The sequence below is a fragment of the Beta vulgaris genome, chromosome 7 (genome assembly GCF_026745355.1).
Source record: "Beta vulgaris subsp. vulgaris cultivar EL10 chromosome 7, EL10.2, whole genome shotgun sequence".
NCBI classification, from domain to species: domain Eukaryota; kingdom Viridiplantae; phylum Streptophyta; class Magnoliopsida; order Caryophyllales; family Amaranthaceae; genus Beta; species Beta vulgaris.
This window is the reverse complement of record NC_079208.1, coordinates 59,984,008-60,004,861: the sequence shown is the minus strand read 5'-3', so window position 1 is coordinate 60,004,861 and position 20,854 is coordinate 59,984,008. Positions and strand designations below refer to the sequence as shown.

General features: G+C 34.8%; 1 protein-coding gene across 1 annotated transcript; it reads left to right on the top strand.

The window, feature by feature from the left end:
- The first annotated feature begins 4,931 nt into the window (after positions 1-4,931).
- LOC104900281 (uncharacterized) lies at positions 4,932-8,550 on the top strand. The gene is given in 9 exon segments (XM_048648437.1): positions 4,932-5,078; positions 5,385-5,450; positions 6,147-6,528; positions 6,745-6,830; positions 7,061-7,139; positions 7,220-7,279; positions 7,426-7,547; positions 7,671-7,742; positions 7,905-8,550. Coding segments are annotated over 7 exon segments (678 nt in total). The 5' UTR covers positions 4,932-5,078; positions 5,385-5,450; positions 6,147-6,372; the 3' UTR covers positions 8,008-8,550.
- The last annotated feature ends 12,304 nt before the right edge of the window (positions 8,551-20,854 follow it).

Below are 20,854 nucleotides of genomic sequence, written 5' to 3'. Positions count from 1 at the left end.
TTAAAGTTTGTCTAGCAAAAGAAAAAGGTTTCTCTTAACATAAGAAAAGAAATGGAGATTTCATATATAATTATAGCAAGCAGCACGAAGAATACAAAAGATATAAGGAATGATTGGTACTTAGCCCACCAAAATCCCATGCTCCCACTACATAATGGAATTTTGAGGACAAATCGCCTTAATTAGTTTACTCGGACCCTTTCTTTTACACAAATTTTTAGGAGGAATAATATTGTGGCCCATGGATCGTAGAAAGAAAGAGAAATTATTATTTTATATTAAAGTTTAATGTATGTGTGATGAAAAGTTAGTGGTCCCATTTCAAAAAATAGGAACAGAAAAAAGTAAAAAACTAATAAGGGACATCTCAAAAAGGAATACGCGTAAATTAATAAAGATCAGAGGAAGTAATATGTATTGTGATTTTTATTGCTTATAAATTAATGGTTAGTCTTATAAATGGGATTGGAACTGATTAATTTTATTAACATGATTGTGTCTTACTACATGGTAGGGGCCTTGTGTTGGACATTTCTGGGCTTATGTGAATAAGTGACAATATATGGATAATGATTATGCTAATCCTGATTATGATTTTGAATTTGATATCAATCATGTCATTTGATCACTAACTCAATGTTAGAAGGGTCTGTAAATAGTTAATACTCTCACAACTAAAAGCTACACCACAACTATTGTTGTCGAACACGCCTTTAAACAACAGTCAAACTACGACTTGATGATTAAAACATCTAGCGGTTCTAACCTTGTAACCGGGAATAGTCTCATACATAGAGAGTAGAGATGTAAATGGATCGGGTTCGGGGCGGGTGGAGCATCACCCGCATCCATCACCCGCTATCATCCGCACCACCCGATCCATCCATCACCCGGAAAAATCACCACCCGAATCCATCCATCCATTTACTTTCGGGTGAACGGATGGATCGGGTGAAATTACCTCAAAATAATGCTAACCATAAAATTTCAGAAAAATAAAGTTTCAACCGACAAAATCATAGATTCACAACCACAATTCAAATTAAGTTCAAAATCACATTAATTCGCATATAGAAATTAGGAAAATTAGGTTGGGCATTGGGCTTTTAGATTTGGACATTTAGCTGGGCCTTGAGGATTGGACCTAAAAAATGTTTTTTTTTAAATAAACGGGTGATGGGTCGGATTAACGGGTCGGGTGATGGATGAACATTGTCCACCCGAATCCGATCCATCACCCGCATCCGTTAATCCGTCACCGCCCTTTCACCATCTGTCCAAACCGGGTTTTTCGCCCGTCCATTAAGACGGATGGACCGGGTGACCGGGTGGTCCACTGGATATTGTCATCTCTAATAGAGTTCAACCAAAACATAAAACAAAAATTCTTAAACAAAAGGAAAGACAAAATTTATTTGACTTATAAGTACATGAAAAAGAACATTATTAAAAGATTAAAACGTGTAATGATTCATACAGATAACAAGAGAATATCGATAATCTGACCCTAATACCGCTGATACATTGGAGCAACCAAAGGAAACATGGATTATGTTTAATGAAAGTATTGGGTCAGACCGTCTGACCCAATGTGTTTCATCGGACGAAGCCGCGAAAACGGCGCCGCTGCTCCTTCTTCATCTTCTTCCTCCGCCACCTTGTTGTGTCGACGGTGGACGTTCAAGAGAGAAAGATCCGACTGGTGGCAGCCATTGTTGTAGAGGAGAGAGAAATCGGTCTCAGCTTCATGGTCTAGTGTTTGTGGTGGGTAGGAGCAAGATGCCATTGATGTGGAATGAAGAAGAAGGAGAAAGTGAGAGGAAAGCATAGGTTAGTGTTTATTTTTTTTTAATTTTAGTTAGTTGTTAAATGAAAGAATAATAAAACTAAGAATCCAAGTTACTTTCATTTAGAGGTAACTTACATCCAATTGAAAAAAATTTAAAACCAACCGAACAAAAATTGAAACCAACTGAATTTTTTTTGAAACCAACTGAAAAAAATTGAAACCAACTGAAAGTCATCCGACCAAAGATTATGGTCGGACGGTCTGACACAATATCTTCTCTTAGTTTTATGCCTTTGTCTAGCTACTTATTTTAGGGGGTACGTGGGTCAAATATATTACTTTTTAAAGATATAGTTAAACTACTTGCTAACCCTAAACGTTATTCTTTATATTAAATGTTAATACAATTTCTATATTGCATTTAACGATTTCTCAATATTAATGAAAAAAAAGGCTAACTCTAGCCACAATTAGAGCTGTCAATTAAGTTACTCGAATCGGGTTCAGGTCGGGTCATCTTAGGTTTCAGGTCATGTTCGGTCAGGTCGTGTCAGGTCATTAAATCAAACAGGTCGGATGCAGGTCGAGAACGGTCATAATTCGGTCAGGTCTGTCTCGGTTCATTTCTTCTTTCGAGTTCGGTCAGGTTCGGCGCGGTCAATTTCGGGACATGTCATCTTTCGTGATTATGTGGTGTCGGATCGGGTTTATAGCAGGTTTGTAGCAGGTGCTTTCAGGTTCAGGTCATGCATGGGTCGGATACTTATCAGGTGAGGACAATAGCGGTTTGGGTCAGGTTCGAGTCGGGTTCAGGTTGGTAGTTATCGGGCTATACCATACTTGGTTTCAGGTCACTTTCGGGTCGCTTCGAGTATGGATCAGGTCATGACTTTTGTCTGGCGTTGCTTCAGATTTGTATCATTATTTAAGATTTCATTGAAAATCAATGCTTGAATAGTTCATCTAGTTATATGCCTTTTTATAGTAGTGTTAGTTTATGATTTATGTTACTATGTCGTGAAATCAAAGACAAGTCGAGTTATCAACAATCAACAAGTCGGGTAAAATCGGGTAACATTTAGAACCAAGTCACGTAAAATAATGTACCGGTTCACAACAAGTCTAGTCAAATCAGGTAACGGGTCGCAACAAGACGGGTTAATGACAAGTTATGTCGAGTTATAATCAGTTTCAGGTTCTAATCGGGTCAGGTGTCGAATCGGGTTCATATCATTGTCAGGTCGGGTCATTTCAGTTATCGGTCTTTTTGGGCAGGTATCGATTCAGGTTCAGGTCATAGAGTATCGGGTCAAGAGCAGGTATCAGTTATTATCAGGTCGGGTACAGGTCAGGTTTCAGGTGACCTGTTTTGCCAAAATTTTAGGTGCAAGTCAGTTACAGGTTCAGATCGGGTTATCAGATCAGGTTATTTTTTGACAGCTCTAGCCACAATCATCTACTCTATACCTTGCGCACTTCTTTGAAGGTGGACAAAATTGTTTAATTATTTGATTTCTTACTATAAATCATGTTAAAATATAATATGTCCTAGTAAGTGGATCGTTGACGAATATATAATTCCTCATTGATTAGTTGCAACTAATTTCTAAACATCATATTTTCTCCATTATCCACTGAAAAGAGATCAAAACAATCATGGATTTCTAGCTCTTACATGAATACTTTCACTAAGCTTATCCTTCGACTTTCAACTCTATATATTGTGTGTCAATAAGTACTTCTATAGTCCCACTATATATAATGCACTTCATTGTTCCCAATTACACATTTTACACCACAAATCTACAATTTGCATTGAATTTTTTTTTTTGGGCAAACCTCAATATTTCATAACTTATACAAAAATTATTAAAAAAGACTCTCTAATTTTACTATTAAAGTAGACCTAGTAACTAAATGGATTAAAGTAGTCTCCAAAAGAAATTAACCTAGTCATTATTGAGCTAATTCTCTTTTTAATATTGGGCTTGCAATTGCCTAATCTATACAAATATATTAAAAGGCGTGTGTGACAATGTATACATGACACGTGTCACCTCTGTTACTTCACTAGAATTGTCCAATGTGTACATGCATAAGTCATGTCGATTAACAAAAGTAAAATTAGCTTGTAACAAGATTTGAACCCGTGACCTCTTGCTATTATAACATGACACAATTACCATCTTAACCAACTTTTAATCATGTTTTAGGTGTCCATAATAAAAAAAATTAAATTACCATTTAGGAAAAGACATAATACAATAAGAAGCCACCAGAGAATCAACCCTCTTGGTAATAATAAACCCGGAGGCCATCACTTTGCATTAGGAAAAAAGAAAACCTCACTTATGCAGAAGTGGAAGTAAGGATGTGTAAATCAATAAACATTAAAAAAAAATCTTAAAATCTATTTAGCATGAAAACACTCATAAAGAATATGTTTCCCATTTTCGAAACTCGAGAGGACAAAATTTCTTTGAAAGACCAGTGACTTTCCTGCCCCAATGATCTTCAGTCGATATTTTCTCAACTAAAATTCTCTTAGCTAACTCTATAGTCTATGCCCTATTATATACATCTTTTTTCGGTAATAAACAAAACTACAACAGATTTCTATGCAACAATAGTTCTTTAATCCTAAATTTTGGATTTCACGAGAAATGAACAAACAGGGGTGCTCAGAGGCTTTTTCGAGGCAACACAAATGTGTCAAGCACCCGCGCAATGTTACAAATCACATGGGCTTTCCTAGGAATGTTTCGGGAGAAAATATGACCAGGCACGGAAGAGTCCAAAAATGTCCCAAAAACAGTCAAAATTGAAGGTTATAATACACGCTTTTGTACTTTCCCGTGGCACGAGATCTGGACGGCACGGGGTGCCTTCTATGGACATCGGATGTCATTGGAAAGGATTTAAGTGGCTGAACGTAGGGAAAACTAGGTCGTTACTAACTCCCCTAATGTCAAATAAAAACCTAACTATCCACCTAAACTACTTAAGTGATAAGCAAGGATCGAACCACAAGAATCGAAGGGTCTCACTAAGATAGAATCGCTAAGAGTAAGCTAAATCGAAGAAATGGTCAAGTTTCTAAATATGTTAATTATATAAAACAAAATAGGAAAGCTGAGAGTGATACTATAATAACATATGGAGTATCTAGTTGTTGATTTCGCAACGAAGAAGGATTAAAAGGGTGCAAATATAGTACACTGTAAGAGAACTTCTCTCTCCTCAGTCCTCACCCTCTCTTCGAAGTTCGATCTACTCCATTAACCACTGGGTATTTTTTTTGTTCCTCACATCTTCTTTACCATAAATTAGCAAAATTCAACCCCAAAAAATTAGTAATTAGTTCTTCTTCTCTATGTTGTCTATACTTACTTCTTTAACTATGAAACTACTGCTAGTGAAAATCAAAAATAGCATCACAGAGATCTTGTTCTTCAACGGGAAAAATCGATTCCTATAATGGCTATAAATTTTAACTTTCATGTCCTCTCAATTCAGTTAATTACACTTTGCTTAGTTTAATTTACTGATTTTTATTGCTTAGTTTAATTTACCGATTTTTATTGCGTTTATGCAGATTTTCGACCTTTTGGTGTTGGAGACTGACTTTGAAGATTGTAAACAATTACACAGAATAATTGAGGTGGTTTTTTTTTACCCAATTATTATTTTTTGTGTTGTTTAGTGATTATGTTAAATTTTATTCAATTATGCCTCTTCAATTTAGAAAATTTTATCAATGATAACTAGGATATATTAGAAAATGAGCAAATTCATAATGATAACGAGGATAGTGAGTTTGAAAATTGGGGTGTGATTTGGGATAGAATGAGAAATTTAGCTACCATCAAAATGATTTGTTTAGTTACATATGGATTATACCTACTACGAAAAATGAGTTATAACTATGTGCCTTGTAGAGAACAAACAAATGAACGGCATGCAAAAAGGAAAAACTACATTATGATTAGTTTTTTTCCTTTCCTTCCTTTCTCATCCCTTTCTTTCCCTTTCCTTTACTAAAAAAATACCACACACACTGTAAATTTCTCAAGTTGCCTATCTAAATTTTGAAAGGGAAAGGTGAGAAGAAGCTATAAATCTCAATCTATTGTTCTTGTTTTTTATAAAGTAGAAATGTCAATTTATTATTGCTGATTACTTTATGATTATCGTTCGTTTGTATTTAGGCATTATTTACATCATAAGTACTAAGTACAATACTAAACTGCCGCCAATTCATTAGAACTAGGTTTTGTTATCTACTACTATATTGTTCTTGTCGTAGATAAATTAATGAATATTCAACTTCTAATTCTGGGTGAACTTTTATTTGAAGATGCAAACCATACACCAAAGAGGATGCCCACTAGAACTAGCCAAGGTTGCAGGGTGCTTAACCCCAATCCAACACAACAATTTCACCCTTCTTTCGACCGTTGTATATTCAAACCGGAAACTCTCAAAACCCAGAAAATGTAAGGCCAAAAATTGGGATTGCAGAATTATGTTAATGGAACAAAGGTGTAGGCAGCAGTTGAGAGTTCAATATTCTGATAACCAATATGAAGTACTGGATGATGAGTTGCAAGATGAGGGGGAACTTGATGGACCTCAAAGGAAGTTTAGGGAAAGAGAAGAAGAGAGACTATGATAAAGACCCGGAATTTGCTGAAATTCTCGGTAGCTGTCTCGATAACCCGGATAAGGCTCAGTCTAAAGTAAGATATTTATCCTATCATGTTCATAGCTTATAATGAAGCATTTGTATTATCAGGTAGTTTGGTAGTGATTTCGTGTTTGTGTACCCATGTGATGGGAATTTGTCTCAGAATTTTATAGACTAATCAATGTTGGATTAGCTGATGAATGAAAATTGGTAGTTGGGTTTGTTATGTAGATTAAAGCTCTAAGTGGGTTTTAAATTATGTGTTTAGATGGAGGAAAGGTTGAGGAAGAAAAGGAACAAAATACTGCAAACAAAAACAAGTTCTGGCTCACCCATGAAAGTTACATTTAACAAGTAAGTTTGGGCTACCATCATTGAAATCGGTTTAATTCGTTAGGTTTTGTGCTGTATTAGTATTTTCTTGAGAAAGCTAAGAACCTCTGAGGCCTTAAGCAGCAATTAAACTTCTTCATACCTCAAACATTTCTTGCCAATTGCCATGCTATCTTGGTTTGTACTTTTATTATAGTAGCAACGGTAACACTTTGTAGATTAATTAATTTTGCCTTTTGGGTGGTTGGCAGATTTGATTACTCAAATTCATATATTTGGTTCGAATTTTGCAATCCTCCACTGCAGAAAGATGTTTCTTTGATCTGTGATGTAAGTCATTATTGTTCGAATATCAGTATATGATGTTGAGTGAATCAAATGTCATGGGTGTTGCTCTTGTTTGCTAACAGGTAATTAGGTCATGGCACATCATTGGACGTCTTGGTGGTTGCAATTCACTGAATATGCAGGTGAATTTTTTTTCCTCCATTTCATTGGACGTCTTGGTGGTTGGAATTCTGCTTGCATTTCTGTTAAACCTACTAAAAGAATAAGTTCTTCAATTATTTTGTCATGATTACTTTCTAAAGCCGAAGCTATCTGTTGTTTGATGTAGTTAACATAATCTCCCTTTGACAAAAGACTAAGCTATGATGCTATTCAAGGAGCAAACGTAGATCCAACCACATTTTATAACATAGGGGATCTTGAGATTCAAGATAATTTGGCACGAATATGGTACGGTGTTCAATTTGTGAACTATTTTTGACTGAGCTTGACTCTGCTTTGGTGGTTGTAAATGTGACACACTATATTATTGTATAGTGTGACATTTCTCAATATTTTTTGCATTGTTTTCAGGGTTGATATTGGGACTAATGATTCGCTGCTTTTGGATGTCCTAATGAATGCATTGACACAGATAAGCTCTGAGTAAGATCTTTTATGTTGCTGTTGTTTCCATGCTTTCTTTTCCGCCTTAGTCTTATATAGTGAATTATCTCATTGTTTCCAATTCCCCAGTCCCCTTTTCTTATGGTCTTGTATTAAAGCAATTTGATTGAACTCTTTGTGGTTGGTGTTTCATGTGGCCAGTTTTGTGGGCATAAAACAAGTTGTATTCGGTGGAACTGAATTCGAGAATTGGAAGGAGAGCTTAACAGTAGAAGATCCTGGATGTAGTGTGCACAAGATTTGACAAAGTCGAGTTACTGCATTGTAAACAAGACTCTCAAAGAAGCGTATGGTAACACATCTTTCTGATGATGATTGATCTTATTAAGCTCAATACATCTGCAAGTTATTAATCAAGGGATTGGTTGACGGCAGAACATCAGGCCGCTTTGGGTTTAGAACTCTTGCCATTTGAGGAGTAGATTATGTCATTGGAAAATGAAATCCTCGGAAAATGAAATCAGATCTACAATTAGATCTTAAAATACGATTAAATTAGTTCACACCACCGCACCAGGCCACCTCCCTTCTCTTCTTCTTTTCCGATAACGTCGAGCAGCAACCAGGGGAGAGAGATATAGGGAGAATCAGAAAGAGAAGATTGGGATTATGTTTATTTTTCTGAATGAATGATAATATGGTTACAAGTAGCTATTTATAGGGATTCTAGGAGAATAAAGGAAAATGTTTTAACTATTTTTCACGTCCAAGACTTGCCTAATATAATTCAAACTACTTGTTTAACGTAATTCTAATGGTAATATAATTCTCTTTTATTAACCTTCCATTACATTCCTTCCCTCTTATTAACATCTTGTTCTCAAGTTGAAACTGAATTAGGAACAATAATGAAACATCAATGAGTAATAAAAAGGATCACACAGAGTAGTCAAGTGGAAAATTGGGAAATTGTTGTTCAAACTCATCTGCACTTTCCCAAGATGCTTCAGATGCAAGAAAACATTCCCATTGTACCAAAAATTGTGTTTAAGCCAAGTATGGTGCTTGACAAATGGTCTCTTTAGAATAACCTACCACATGTGACCTCATATCATCAAAATTTTCCATGAAACTAAGAAGGGGTGTGAGCTACAGCAGGTAGGACACTTTTAAATGGTTAACTAAGAAACATGAAAGACGTGATCAATTAAACATCTTCATAAAGCTTTAATTTATACTTCCTCCGTTTCTTTTTACTTGCAATGATTTGATTTTTACACTATTCACCAACTCTACTTAGTTTATGTTTGGTGATTTATAGTTAAGGAAAAACATATTCATGTAGGATCTTGTTAGATTCGTCTGATTGTATATTTTTCGAATATATATTTTTTATAATTTTTATTTATCGGTAATTAAATTTATTGATGGTTGAAATTATGTATTGGTAAGCGTGAAAGTCAAACTGTTGCAAGTAAAAAGAAACAGATGAAGTAGGATACTGTGCCAATTATCTCCATAATCTGAAAAGGTCCAAATACTTGGATCCCAGTTTCACATTAGTTACCACCATGTCTCATAGATTTCTGTTTATAAGGCTGCAAGTTCACCCATACCCAAACTCCTATGGGAGAACCCCTGTCAAATCTATTCTTATCACCTTGTGTTTTTTTTTTTTTTTTGTCTTTTCCGAGCCCTTCCTAAATGGAATTGGAGTAACTCAATCATGGCATCCTTTTTGGATAAATATGTCCACCACAACCACTTTAGTTTCTCCTGGCACATATGGTAAATACAAAGATGTATGGAGGCTGACTATACACAATTTCATAAGGTTTGAGCTTGACAAATGTATGAAAGTTTTTATTATACCACCACTCAGCAAGTGTCAATCATAAACTCCACTCTTTAGGGTATTCTCCACTCATATATTTCAAGATTGTTTCCAAACACTTGTTAACAACTTCTGTTTTCCCATCAGTTTGTGGGAGAAAAGAAGAAGATAACATCATTAGTTTGTGGGTGAATGGTGAACAATGCTTTCCAAAAATGACTAATCAAAACAACATCTTGATCACTTACTATAGATCTTGGCCAACCAAATCATGCATCCTGAATCAGAGCCACATCCATTATAAGGATGTTTCAATGCCATAAAGTGAACATAATTGCTCAATCTATCCACCACAGACCAAAATCAGTTCCTTACTTGTGATTTTGACAAACCAGTAATAAAATCCATAGAAATATCTAGCCAAACTTCATGATCAATAGGGAGAGGATGCAACAAACCAGGAGAGAAACATTATCATGTTTATTAGCTTGGCAAGTAAGTCAATTTCTAACAAAACTGGTGACATAAGTAGTCAATTCTTTCCAATAAAACAAGGCTTTTACTTTTTGAAGGGTAGCATCTCTTCCTGAGTGGCCACCTTGAGTTAATTCATGAAACCACTGCGAAATAGTTGTTTTGAGGTTTTGGTCAGGACCAATTACTACCTTGTGCTTCTTCCTCAACAGTCCATCTACCAAGGTAAAGTAAGATAATAACTCACCTTATTGTAGTTTCATTACTGAGTGTTGTAGATTCAAATCTAGGGTATAACTGGCTTTGATTAACTAATTTAGATTTAAATGGGGTGTTTAAAGACTTTTTGAGGCAGCACAAATGGTGTCAAGCACCCGTGCAACGTTACAAGTCATGTCGGCCTTCCTAGGAACGTTTCGGGAGAAAATATGACTAGGCTCGGAGAAGTCCAAAAATGTCCCAAAAACCGCCAAAATTGAAGGTTATAATACACGCTTTCGGACTTTCCCGGGTCCGAGCTCCGAACACCACGGAATGCCTCCTAGGGCCATGGGAGGTCATTGGAAAGATGTCATGTGGCTTGGAATGAATATATGGATGCCTTTACATTCATTTCAAGGCAATTTCATGTTTCACGAGAAATGAACAAATGGGGGTATTTAGAGGCTTTTTGAGGCAAGACAAATGGTGCCGAACACCCGTGCAACGTTACAAGTCATGTCGGCCTTCCTAGGAACGTTTCAAGAGAAAATATGACTAAGCTCGGAGAAGTCCAAAAATATCCCAAAAACCGCCAAAATTGAAGGTTATAATACACGCTTTCGGACTTTCCCGGGGCCCGAGCTCCAAACGCCACGGGATGTCTCCTAGGGCCATTGGAGGTCATTGGAAAGGAGTCATGTGGCTTGGAATGAATATATGGATGCCTTTACATTCATTTCAAGGCAATTTCATGTTTCACGAGAAATGAACAAATGGGGTATTTAGAGGCTTTTTGAGGCAACACAAATGGTACCGAACACCCGTGCAACGTTACAAGTCATGTCGGCCTTCCTAGGAACGCTTCGGGAGAAAATATGATTAGGCTCGGAGAAGTCCAAAAATGTCCCAAAACAGCCAAAATTGAAGGTTATAATACACGCTTGCGGACTTTCCCGGGGCCCGAGCTCCGAACGCCACAAGATGCTTCCTAGGGACATGGGAGGTCATTGGAAATGAGTCAAGTGGCTTGGAACGAATATATGGATGCCTTTACGTTCATCTCGAGAAAATTTTGGGTTTCACGAGAAATGAAAAAATAGGGTGTTAAGAGGATTTTCGAGGCAACACAAATGGTGCCAAGCACTTGCGCAACATCACAAGTCACGTAGACTTTCCTAGGAATTTTTCGGAAGAAAATATGATGATGCCCGGAGAAGTCCAAAAAGGCCCCAAAAAACAACCAAAATTGAAGGTTATAAGTAGTAAAAACTAAAGGTGATCCAATCCGATTAAAATTTAAACGAACTAATACTACCTCCGTTGTATTTTTACTACAACAATGTGTTTGGACACCAATTTTAAGGATTTGGAACAAATGAGTAGTTTAGCATAAAAGTAACTCTTTAATTAACTAGAGTAGGAGAGAAATCATCCTTAGAAAATAAATGTAATTTTATAAGGCAAAGAGAGTAATTAATGATGGTTTAGTTAAGATAAAGTAAGGACAATATTGTCAATTAAAGTTGCTTTTTATAGCAAAATTGGAATTCTTGCAATGGATGTGAAACTATCCAAAATAGTAATTATCGTAAAATAAAAATAAAAAAGGATGCAACTATCTAATTAATTTTAAAATAAAAAGACAAAAGAAAAAGAAATATTAAAGATTTATAACACTGTTAGTTACTTCCCTCCCAATCAAATTATAAAAAAAATCTCTGATTTAGTGGTATAAACAGATAAAAAAATCTAAAAAAAATCCTAATTTATAGCAATTAATTTAATTTTCTATGCGTTTTCACACACATTGTGGACATATAAGGCTAGTTATAATTATGTTGTCTCAGCCTCGTTTTTTTCCCTTGACGTAGCATTTTTCTATTATTGCGCAACCATCGTACTATTTATAACTTTTTTTTTTAAGGTAAGATGAAGGGGACTCACTTGAGGGGATAAGGGAAAATCCTTAAATGAGCTCCATAAAATTTGATCCATAAACCTCAAGGATATGAGGATACAAATACGACAATGATAAACATCAACGTTAGGTTGACATTTTACAATTACAACCATGGGCTAACTTCCACATGACTGCAATAAATAATTTACTTGAATTGATGGATTATGGTAAGCTTTCGGGCCTCCTTTACTCCAGTTGGGCCATTACCATATGATATGATGAATACCCCCAAAGCTTTCTAAGATCAAATAAGATTTAGGCCCATATATATCATCATAATTCATAACTATCTATATACATTATGAGGGTAAAAGTAAGGTTTAAAAAACTCTACAAGATAGAGTTTGGATCCTCTACAGTTTTAAAAAAAACTCTACAAGATAGAGTTTGAGAAATATCAATCATTAAATAAAAAACCAATGACTTATATATAAAGAACCCCCTATTTTTCTCATCAAAATCCACCCCTTTTTTTTCCCCTTCCCATCTCGTTGATTTTAAAATATATAGTTCAGATACAACTCTGCCTTGTAGAGTTTTATTAAAACTCAAGAGGAACCGAACTCAAAGTAAAGGAGGTCAATTTTACAAGAATAAGACCACACCCACTTTCTCTTTCCTTTTTATTCTCTTTATCAAATGACAAATATACTCTCCGGTGTAGCGATGTATATTAGGAAATTATTAATATTACTTCTTTTTTTTATTAGTTGTAACGTTCTCACTTTTTCACTATCTATCAGTATTAATTTTGACTGGATTTTTTTTGGCTAATATAGATATTATTGGGTTTATCTCAATGTACTTTTGCATATATCAACGCTTCATACGATTTTCATAAGAAAAAGATGCTAATGGTGTCAAAATGCTGCGTTGCCAAACGTGAAATTAAAGTAGAAGTGTTACAAGTACAAAACATATGGACGAAGTATTAGTTCTATCATGGGGTCGTTGGAATCAGATGAGTTGTTTTGAGAGATAAATGTAAATGTAGAAAGAACAAAAAGACCATTCTAACAAGGTAAGTGACCGAAAAACAAACACGTACATGATACTATTGATATAGGTGTACATTGATCGTATGTAGTTTTGGTACTTATTTGGATGTTTGAGGCTCCGCCACATGAACCCACCACGGGGTTTAGAATTTGCATATACATCATCCTTCGAGAGTTGGGATCCTAATTCAAGACCCAACTGATCATCATCTTACCTACGGGATGCCACAATTTACACACAAAAATGAGAAGTGATAAAAATATAGTGGGTAGCAAGCACAATGCTCTGTAACACGTCCATAATATAGTGTTTGTATTTTCTTTTATTTTATTCAAACACTATATGTGCAACACAAACTATATACGTCAACCATTACAAATAAAAGAGAGAAGCGTTTCACTTATTTCAACATAGATGAAGTATATATACGTGGTAGACGACATTATATCTCTTACCTCTTATGATTTATCATCATGCATTATTTGAGAAATCCGATCCTAGATTAGCATGATACAATTTTGCTTTTGAATAGCTACTAAGCTACCCACCTATTAACCTATTGTAGATGGGTAGAAATCCGATCCTATAATTAGAAAAAGGGTGACCAATATTAATAGAAAAAGAACCAGGATTAGCAAAAGAAAAAAATGGTTGGCAGTTCTGACATCACATGTAATTGAAACTACACCTATCCCTACGAAATTCATCATAGATAAATAATCGACAAAAAGATTGTCAGATCAATTTTGAACTGATAAAACAGTGAGAAAAAGGGTGTGTTGAGTAAATTAAAGAGAGTATAGAAAGCACAATAGCATGGATTGGACAGATTTTGGAGTATAGTGACCAAAAAACCTGAAGAATAAGCTAATTTGCACATGCTTTGTAATGTAACCCCATGTAAGACTGTAAGTAAGAACAAGCCATGGTCCATTTTTGGTGAAGTAATGGGGACACTTATCTGGTGGACCTAACCCATCAATTCCCATGTTAACTTCTCCCATAAGAGTATCATATTAGGATCAATGTAGACCATGGTACTCTTGTTGGGATCACCCTTAGACCATGACCACACACGAGATAATTCAGTGGCGGATCTAGGAAAAAATGTATGAGGATTGAGGTGTAACGGAATTCTATTGACGGCAAATGGTCAATTATGTAAGAGGGGATTCAAAGTTTCTAAATTTTATAATGAAGATTTTTCGAAAAATTTAAAAACAAATGGGGTCGATTAACCCTACAACATAGAATGTGGCTCCTTCACTTACAACCTTCTCTTTATTTTTCTTCTTTTGGATCATAATTTTGTTTATAGGTACACTTGAGCTCTAACAAACCCCCAAAATTAGTCAATAGTTATATGAGGTATCACATGTGATTATGCCATTAATTTCAATAAATACATTGTGTCTTGATGAATTTTCCTATTTCAAACAAGCTCACATATGGTTAATTAGGTCCCCCTTTTTATCATTGCACCCTTGACATTTGGTTTTCTAACCCCTCGCTAGCGTGTTCTATTTTTTCGTTTGCATATAAGCTTTATTGTTAGATATGTAACGAATACTACTTACGTTTCTAAATAATAACAGCTACATTCACTTTATTACAGAACTTAATGCGGTTCTTAATCTCATCATTAATATTTGTAGTTGTCCATAAGTAAAAATTATAAAAAATTAATATTTTAAAAATAAACATTAATTAAGTCGGATCTAACAATATCCCACTTGATTATGTTTTTCTTTATAATATAATAGCAAGAAAATAGCATCAAAGATAGTTGATGAATAGTGTCAACTACTCAACATAACACTTATTTAAAAACGCTAGTATTATTAGACGTAAGAATGCTTAATGCAACAAGACAATACTACCTGCACTTGGAACAAAGATAATAAGAGAAACATTAACCGAACATAAAATAACTTGAACCTGATCTAAATTCAACCCTACTACTTCTATATTGTAAGAATCGAGTATAATGTAAGAATCGTGAAGTATATTTTATACAATATCTGAAATATTTTGTGAACAACCTATAACTAGAATCAGCATGAACTAAAATATAATAACAGTCTATGTGTCACACATTCAACTAATGATATGATATGTTTCAGTGAGACTATTAGACCATGTGTATGAATGACGATGGACATGGTATCATGTAACTATCATATGAAGTGAAAGAGAGAACAACATATCACATATTATTTTGTTCACAGGGAACTATATATCATAATAGATTAAATAATCGCTCTTGAAATTTATTATAAATATGTTTGTACAAAGATCAAAGATACTATTGTGAAAAAGTACTTTATCCATTGCAAAATTATTATCCACAATGTATTTTCTAATACATTAATTATTTTTCTCTATTACGTCGAATAGTCTCATGCTAGTTGTTTATCTTTCTCATTCTCACAATTTTTTTCTCTGATTAAATGTTCTATACTACTTCCAAACTCGGTTTCAATTTATGTCATGGAAAACAACATACTACATATTATTTTGTTCAACATTTAAATTGATTTTGATTATTTAGTGTATAAGAACGAACTAAAGTAATTTGTCCCATAGACTATGTATCTCTTTTTTCCATTTTTCTTATTTATTGATTACAATATAGTGAGATGGTATTTGTAAAATGATAGATCATAATATTAGTAACAAACAATAATAAAACTATTCGATAATATATCAAACCACTCGAAATCAATTAATATCTCTCTAGACTCTCACCAACCCTAACCCTAAAAATCCAAAACTTCAGCTACCCTGCACAGGCTCACTAGTGGCCTACCCAAGCGTCGTGCCGCTCTTCGGTCGCTGGTGAGCTTGCATGCCATCAATTTAGGTAGTTTGTAAGCTTAGGTTCCTCTTCTCGTCCCCTGTTTTGCATCAGTCCATCGTCCCTTCTCTCGTGTGTCTCTCCATCCCCCTCCCCCTGTCTCTCCCTCCTCCGTGTCTCCCTCCCTCGTATCTCCCCTACTCGTTGTCTTTCTTCCTCGTTTCTCTCCTGTTTGTTTCTCCCCTTCCCCTTTTGTCCCGGTTTGGATTGTGTGTGTCCCCCTTTTCCCCTCCCTGTTCGTCCCTGCTTCAGTTTGTTTTCGTCTCCCCATGCCCTTTCCCATTCGTTCTTGTGTCAGATTGTTCGTGCTTCCCCTTCCCCGTTCGTCGCTGTTTTTGGTCTTTCGAGTATTCCCTTCCCCTTCCCTAGTCGTCCCTGTTAGGTGCTTTGTGTCTCTTCTTTCCCTTCCCCGATCCCTATTTGGTGTGTGAGTTGTTCATTTTGTGGGTTTTGGTCTTTGTTCTTCATTTTTCACCTGTTCGTCGAGTGAAGATTCGTAATCAAAGTTTGGTTCAGTTATGGTGATCAATCCTTCAGTTTGTTTAGGTTATGTTTTCTGGTTTAGTCTTAGTTCAGTCATATCCAAGTCCATTATCTTTACCATTTTGGTTATGGTTGTACTAGGGTGATTTGTAGTAAAACTAGGTGGACAATAGAAAGATCTTGGTTTCCTATGACGATGGATGATCTAGGAAATCAAATCTATAGTGCAATTGCTCCTGGAGTTGGCCTTTGCTCGGTTCAAGCAACTTTAGGACGAAGTCAAAGTGTTGGGTAAGATAAGAGGAATTTGTCATTCTAGTGTAGGAATTATATTTGTTGTGGCTCGATCTTCTGGTTTCGGGATCGTAGGGTCGGATATTCAGATTCGAAGAATGAACGAAATCAATCAAGCTAATTCGTCCCATGTTTGTCTGATGACTATCATCACATCAAAAACGCATCATGTGGGAGACCCTTCAATTTGATTTGGGACAAGTTTCGACCTCCATGTATCTTGAGTTTCATCCTTCTGAGGCAAAACTATATGGGTACCCTCACAGGCCACAGCAGGATCAGAAGTCACCAAAGGAGGTGACTTCTTTAGTAGTTCTATCAGTAGAATCTCAAGAAGAAATTTATGTTCAAGGATCTTGGGATTTATCATCTTGTGAACAAAGGGTTCAAACAAGATGGGTTCAACAAAATAAATTGTAGCAATCTATCTCTGAATATCGTCTAAGCTCAGTATATCAACAGACTCTCTTTCATTATATTATGTCTTTTTCGACACAAGACATGTTACCCAAACCCACCAAAAATCGTCCAAGATAAAGTTCATTTGGATCAGATTAGCAATATGTTCGTTTTTCTTAGTACGTAGGATATAATGAAGCTCATAATAAATGTTTGTTTGCTTTATGTTTCATGTTTCGTTGTAATAGTTTATTAGGACGCAATTCCGTCTTCTAATTAATACAAATTTTCGCAACGTAAAAATAAAGTCGCATACAAATTATACACATATTGACATATATATTGTTAAATCAAAGATTTTGGTCCATACAAATGTGGATGTTTTGGGTAGGGGCTATTGGAATAAAGGGAGAGGGTAAATGTGATATGTCAAATTCCACGTCTCAATCGGAAACTCACACGCTTAGAATTTGAAAAGGATGCCAAAAACCACGAAAAGGCAAGCGAATAAATCCAAAGTTGATGAAGATGTTTAGTGATTGCACTTTGCCCATATGTCTGGACTTACTACGTAAAATCTTCTTCATTTGGGGACCTTATTTGCTTCCCTACTATCCACTTTTCTTTGCTATTTTCTTCTTTTATTTTTGATAAGGAGATGTCTCTACCTATAACTTAGACCTTAGTGCTTGTATTTTACTTAGATATGATCATATGAGAGTGGTTAGATGCAATAATTTTAGTAAGCTAAACTTTCTCTAGAATGGAGATATATATTACAAGTTTCGGGCTACGTGACACGTGGAACTCTTAATCTTCTAATTCTTGTTTAATAAATTAAAGTAAATTTTAATCATAAAATTTCTCTTTTGAGTACTTCGTTACATCTAGATTAACCTTCTAACTAAACAACACTTAACATAATCTAATTACTAAATTGAATTTTATCTTTCATTATTTAATTGTTGGACACCCTTTATTTTCTTTTGATTGAGCTAGTTCTCACACATTTTTATAGTGATAAGGCCACGGCCGATCCACTTTTAGGAAATCTTATCGAGATTTCCTTGGATATACTATAAGTGGGGTAAATCAATGAATTACGGAGGGAGTATATCAAATAATGATCATATAAACTAGGACTTTGAAATCGATCTTCATAACTCACCGACAATTTGTTGTAAATCATTCTATATATTAATTCCATATATAATATTATATAGGAAAAATTGTCAAGAATAAGTCAACCTTTGCGTTGACCGCTTTTGACAAGTCAATTATTCCAGTAGCAAGTAAAGCTCTTGTACATGAATTAGCTTTTAATGAGTTTTTTTACTTATGACCTGAACAACCCCTACAATTTTGTTCAGTTTTAAGTTTCTCACGGAACTTTTATAAAATTCAAGTAGTGCAAATATGTTCTAGAGAACAATTTAATGAGTTCTAGAATACACACTTGTTAAAACTGAACAAAATTGTAGGGGTTGTTCAGGTCATAAGTAAAAAAACTTGTTAAAAGCTAATTCATGTACAAGCTTTACTTGCTACTGGAATAAATGAAGGTTGACTTGTTAAAAGCGGTCAACGCAAAGGTTGACTTATTCTTGATAATTTTTCCTATTATATATTAGTTTAAAGTATCTTGATATATATATTATATCTACACAATTTTACATTAAAAATTATTTTTTATACGCAACGCACCAATTCATTAGTGTTGGTAATATGTTGTGGGTTATTCATTAACATAAACGACATTACTGTTAAAATATATTTTTGCGCATTGATAATATACATTAAGGGTTTAGTGTAAATACTATCAATGGAGTTCAGTGACAAACACAAACAAGTTATTAATAATATACAAATAGGGTTAGTTACATACTTTATGTTACACCATCATTTAATGTATGTGATGCATCACATGAAAGATGGGTCTTATTTGCATCAAAATAAAAAGATGGGTCTTATTAAATCATTGCATAAGTTTTCAATCTTGTTTTTTTTTTATTTTTGGTTCCCCCACTAGCTCGATCGGTTCACAGATAGCTCCAACTATATTCGAGTTCGACTCGGGTCGCACATCTAGTTTTAATAGGTGAGTCTCCCAACAAGAGTTTCTACATACGGTGAGGCTCGAACTGAGATCTCCCTTCAGCGACATCAAGCTGCTCGCCAAAAAAAAACTTATTTCTACCCCACGTTAGGACCATTTTTATTTATGCTTATGGAGTTATGGGGGCATAAAAGCTCTTTAATGGTGCATGTCCCTAGGACAAAATTGACAATGCCTACACTAGCACCCTGGCAAGGGTTTGAGGAAGCACAGCACGACTTCTTGTTCATAGGCCGTAGCTAGTCTGAAGCCAATTATATAGAAGTATATATGGAGATTGTAGAGACATCAAATATACATTCAATCAAGTTTCTATTTCACCTGAGATTCTGCCATTTACAATAGTGTCGTTATAATCCCATAAAAACTAGAGGCCAATCCTTATCAAAGACAGACAGATTTTATCTATAGCATGAATCATTGAGTAATAATTGTTTCGTATTTCAAACATTATCACCAACTATATCTTGTATTATCTTCTCATGACCATATACTGCTATTTTTTAAATGTTTCATTATACTCTCGAGAATGCCTAGAATTAAGTGCTTCCTCTCACATGTTTTGCATATTATATATATATATTTTTTGGTGAAATAAGGAAAAGTATCACATAGAACCAAACATAATGTTAAAGTTATTACAATCCGAGATGATGTACGTATTCATGCAAAAATTAAGAGGGAAAGGGAATATCCTAATTACATTCATGCAATCATCTAATCTTCTTGCCTCCTTGACAAGCTTGTCCGCAAGTTGATTCTTCACCCTTGACACATGGATGAACCTGAGATTGTTGACACATTTTATATGTTGGGAGCATGTAGTTCTAACAGTTTTCGAAAGTATCTATAAGTTAACATATGTATATTTGGTTAATTAATCATTTCATAGCTAATTATTGTTGGGAATGGTAATTATTGAGCCTAGCTGGCTTACAAGCTAATTGAGTTGCAATTTCTATGAGTCAAACACCATTAGAGAAAGACTAGCTAGTGAGCAAGTTCGAAATAATTTAACTATTTATTTACATATTTCAAAATTTGATATTATTTCCAGTACAAATCCCAAAATTTATGAAAAATTCAAATCCTTATAAATGATGTGGGATCGATTTTTGCTTCTATAGCTGAAATCAATTGGGTCCTTGCAAATCTACAGAGAGACAGATCATGCCGCTTAAGACATTAACCCTTTTCTAGATAATTAATACGGTTTTTCATTTTAGTTTATTAATTTATTTAATAGATAAGCCTTAACTTTTGCATTAGGTGCATAGGTTAAAAAAACCGTAATTAGTATTCTTATTTTTTGTTTAATTTGATTCGGTTAGGGTTTAATCTTGAGAATATTATCTTAATTTCTCAAATAAGTTTGGTTTATAAAATATTGGTATCACACTTGCACATATATTGGAAATCGTAAATTTTCTCATCCACAAATTAATTTAGTTACAATAATTAGGTGATAATTATTATCTATGACACCAACGATCAATTTCTGAATCATGCTTTTCCATTTTCTTAAGCTACCAAG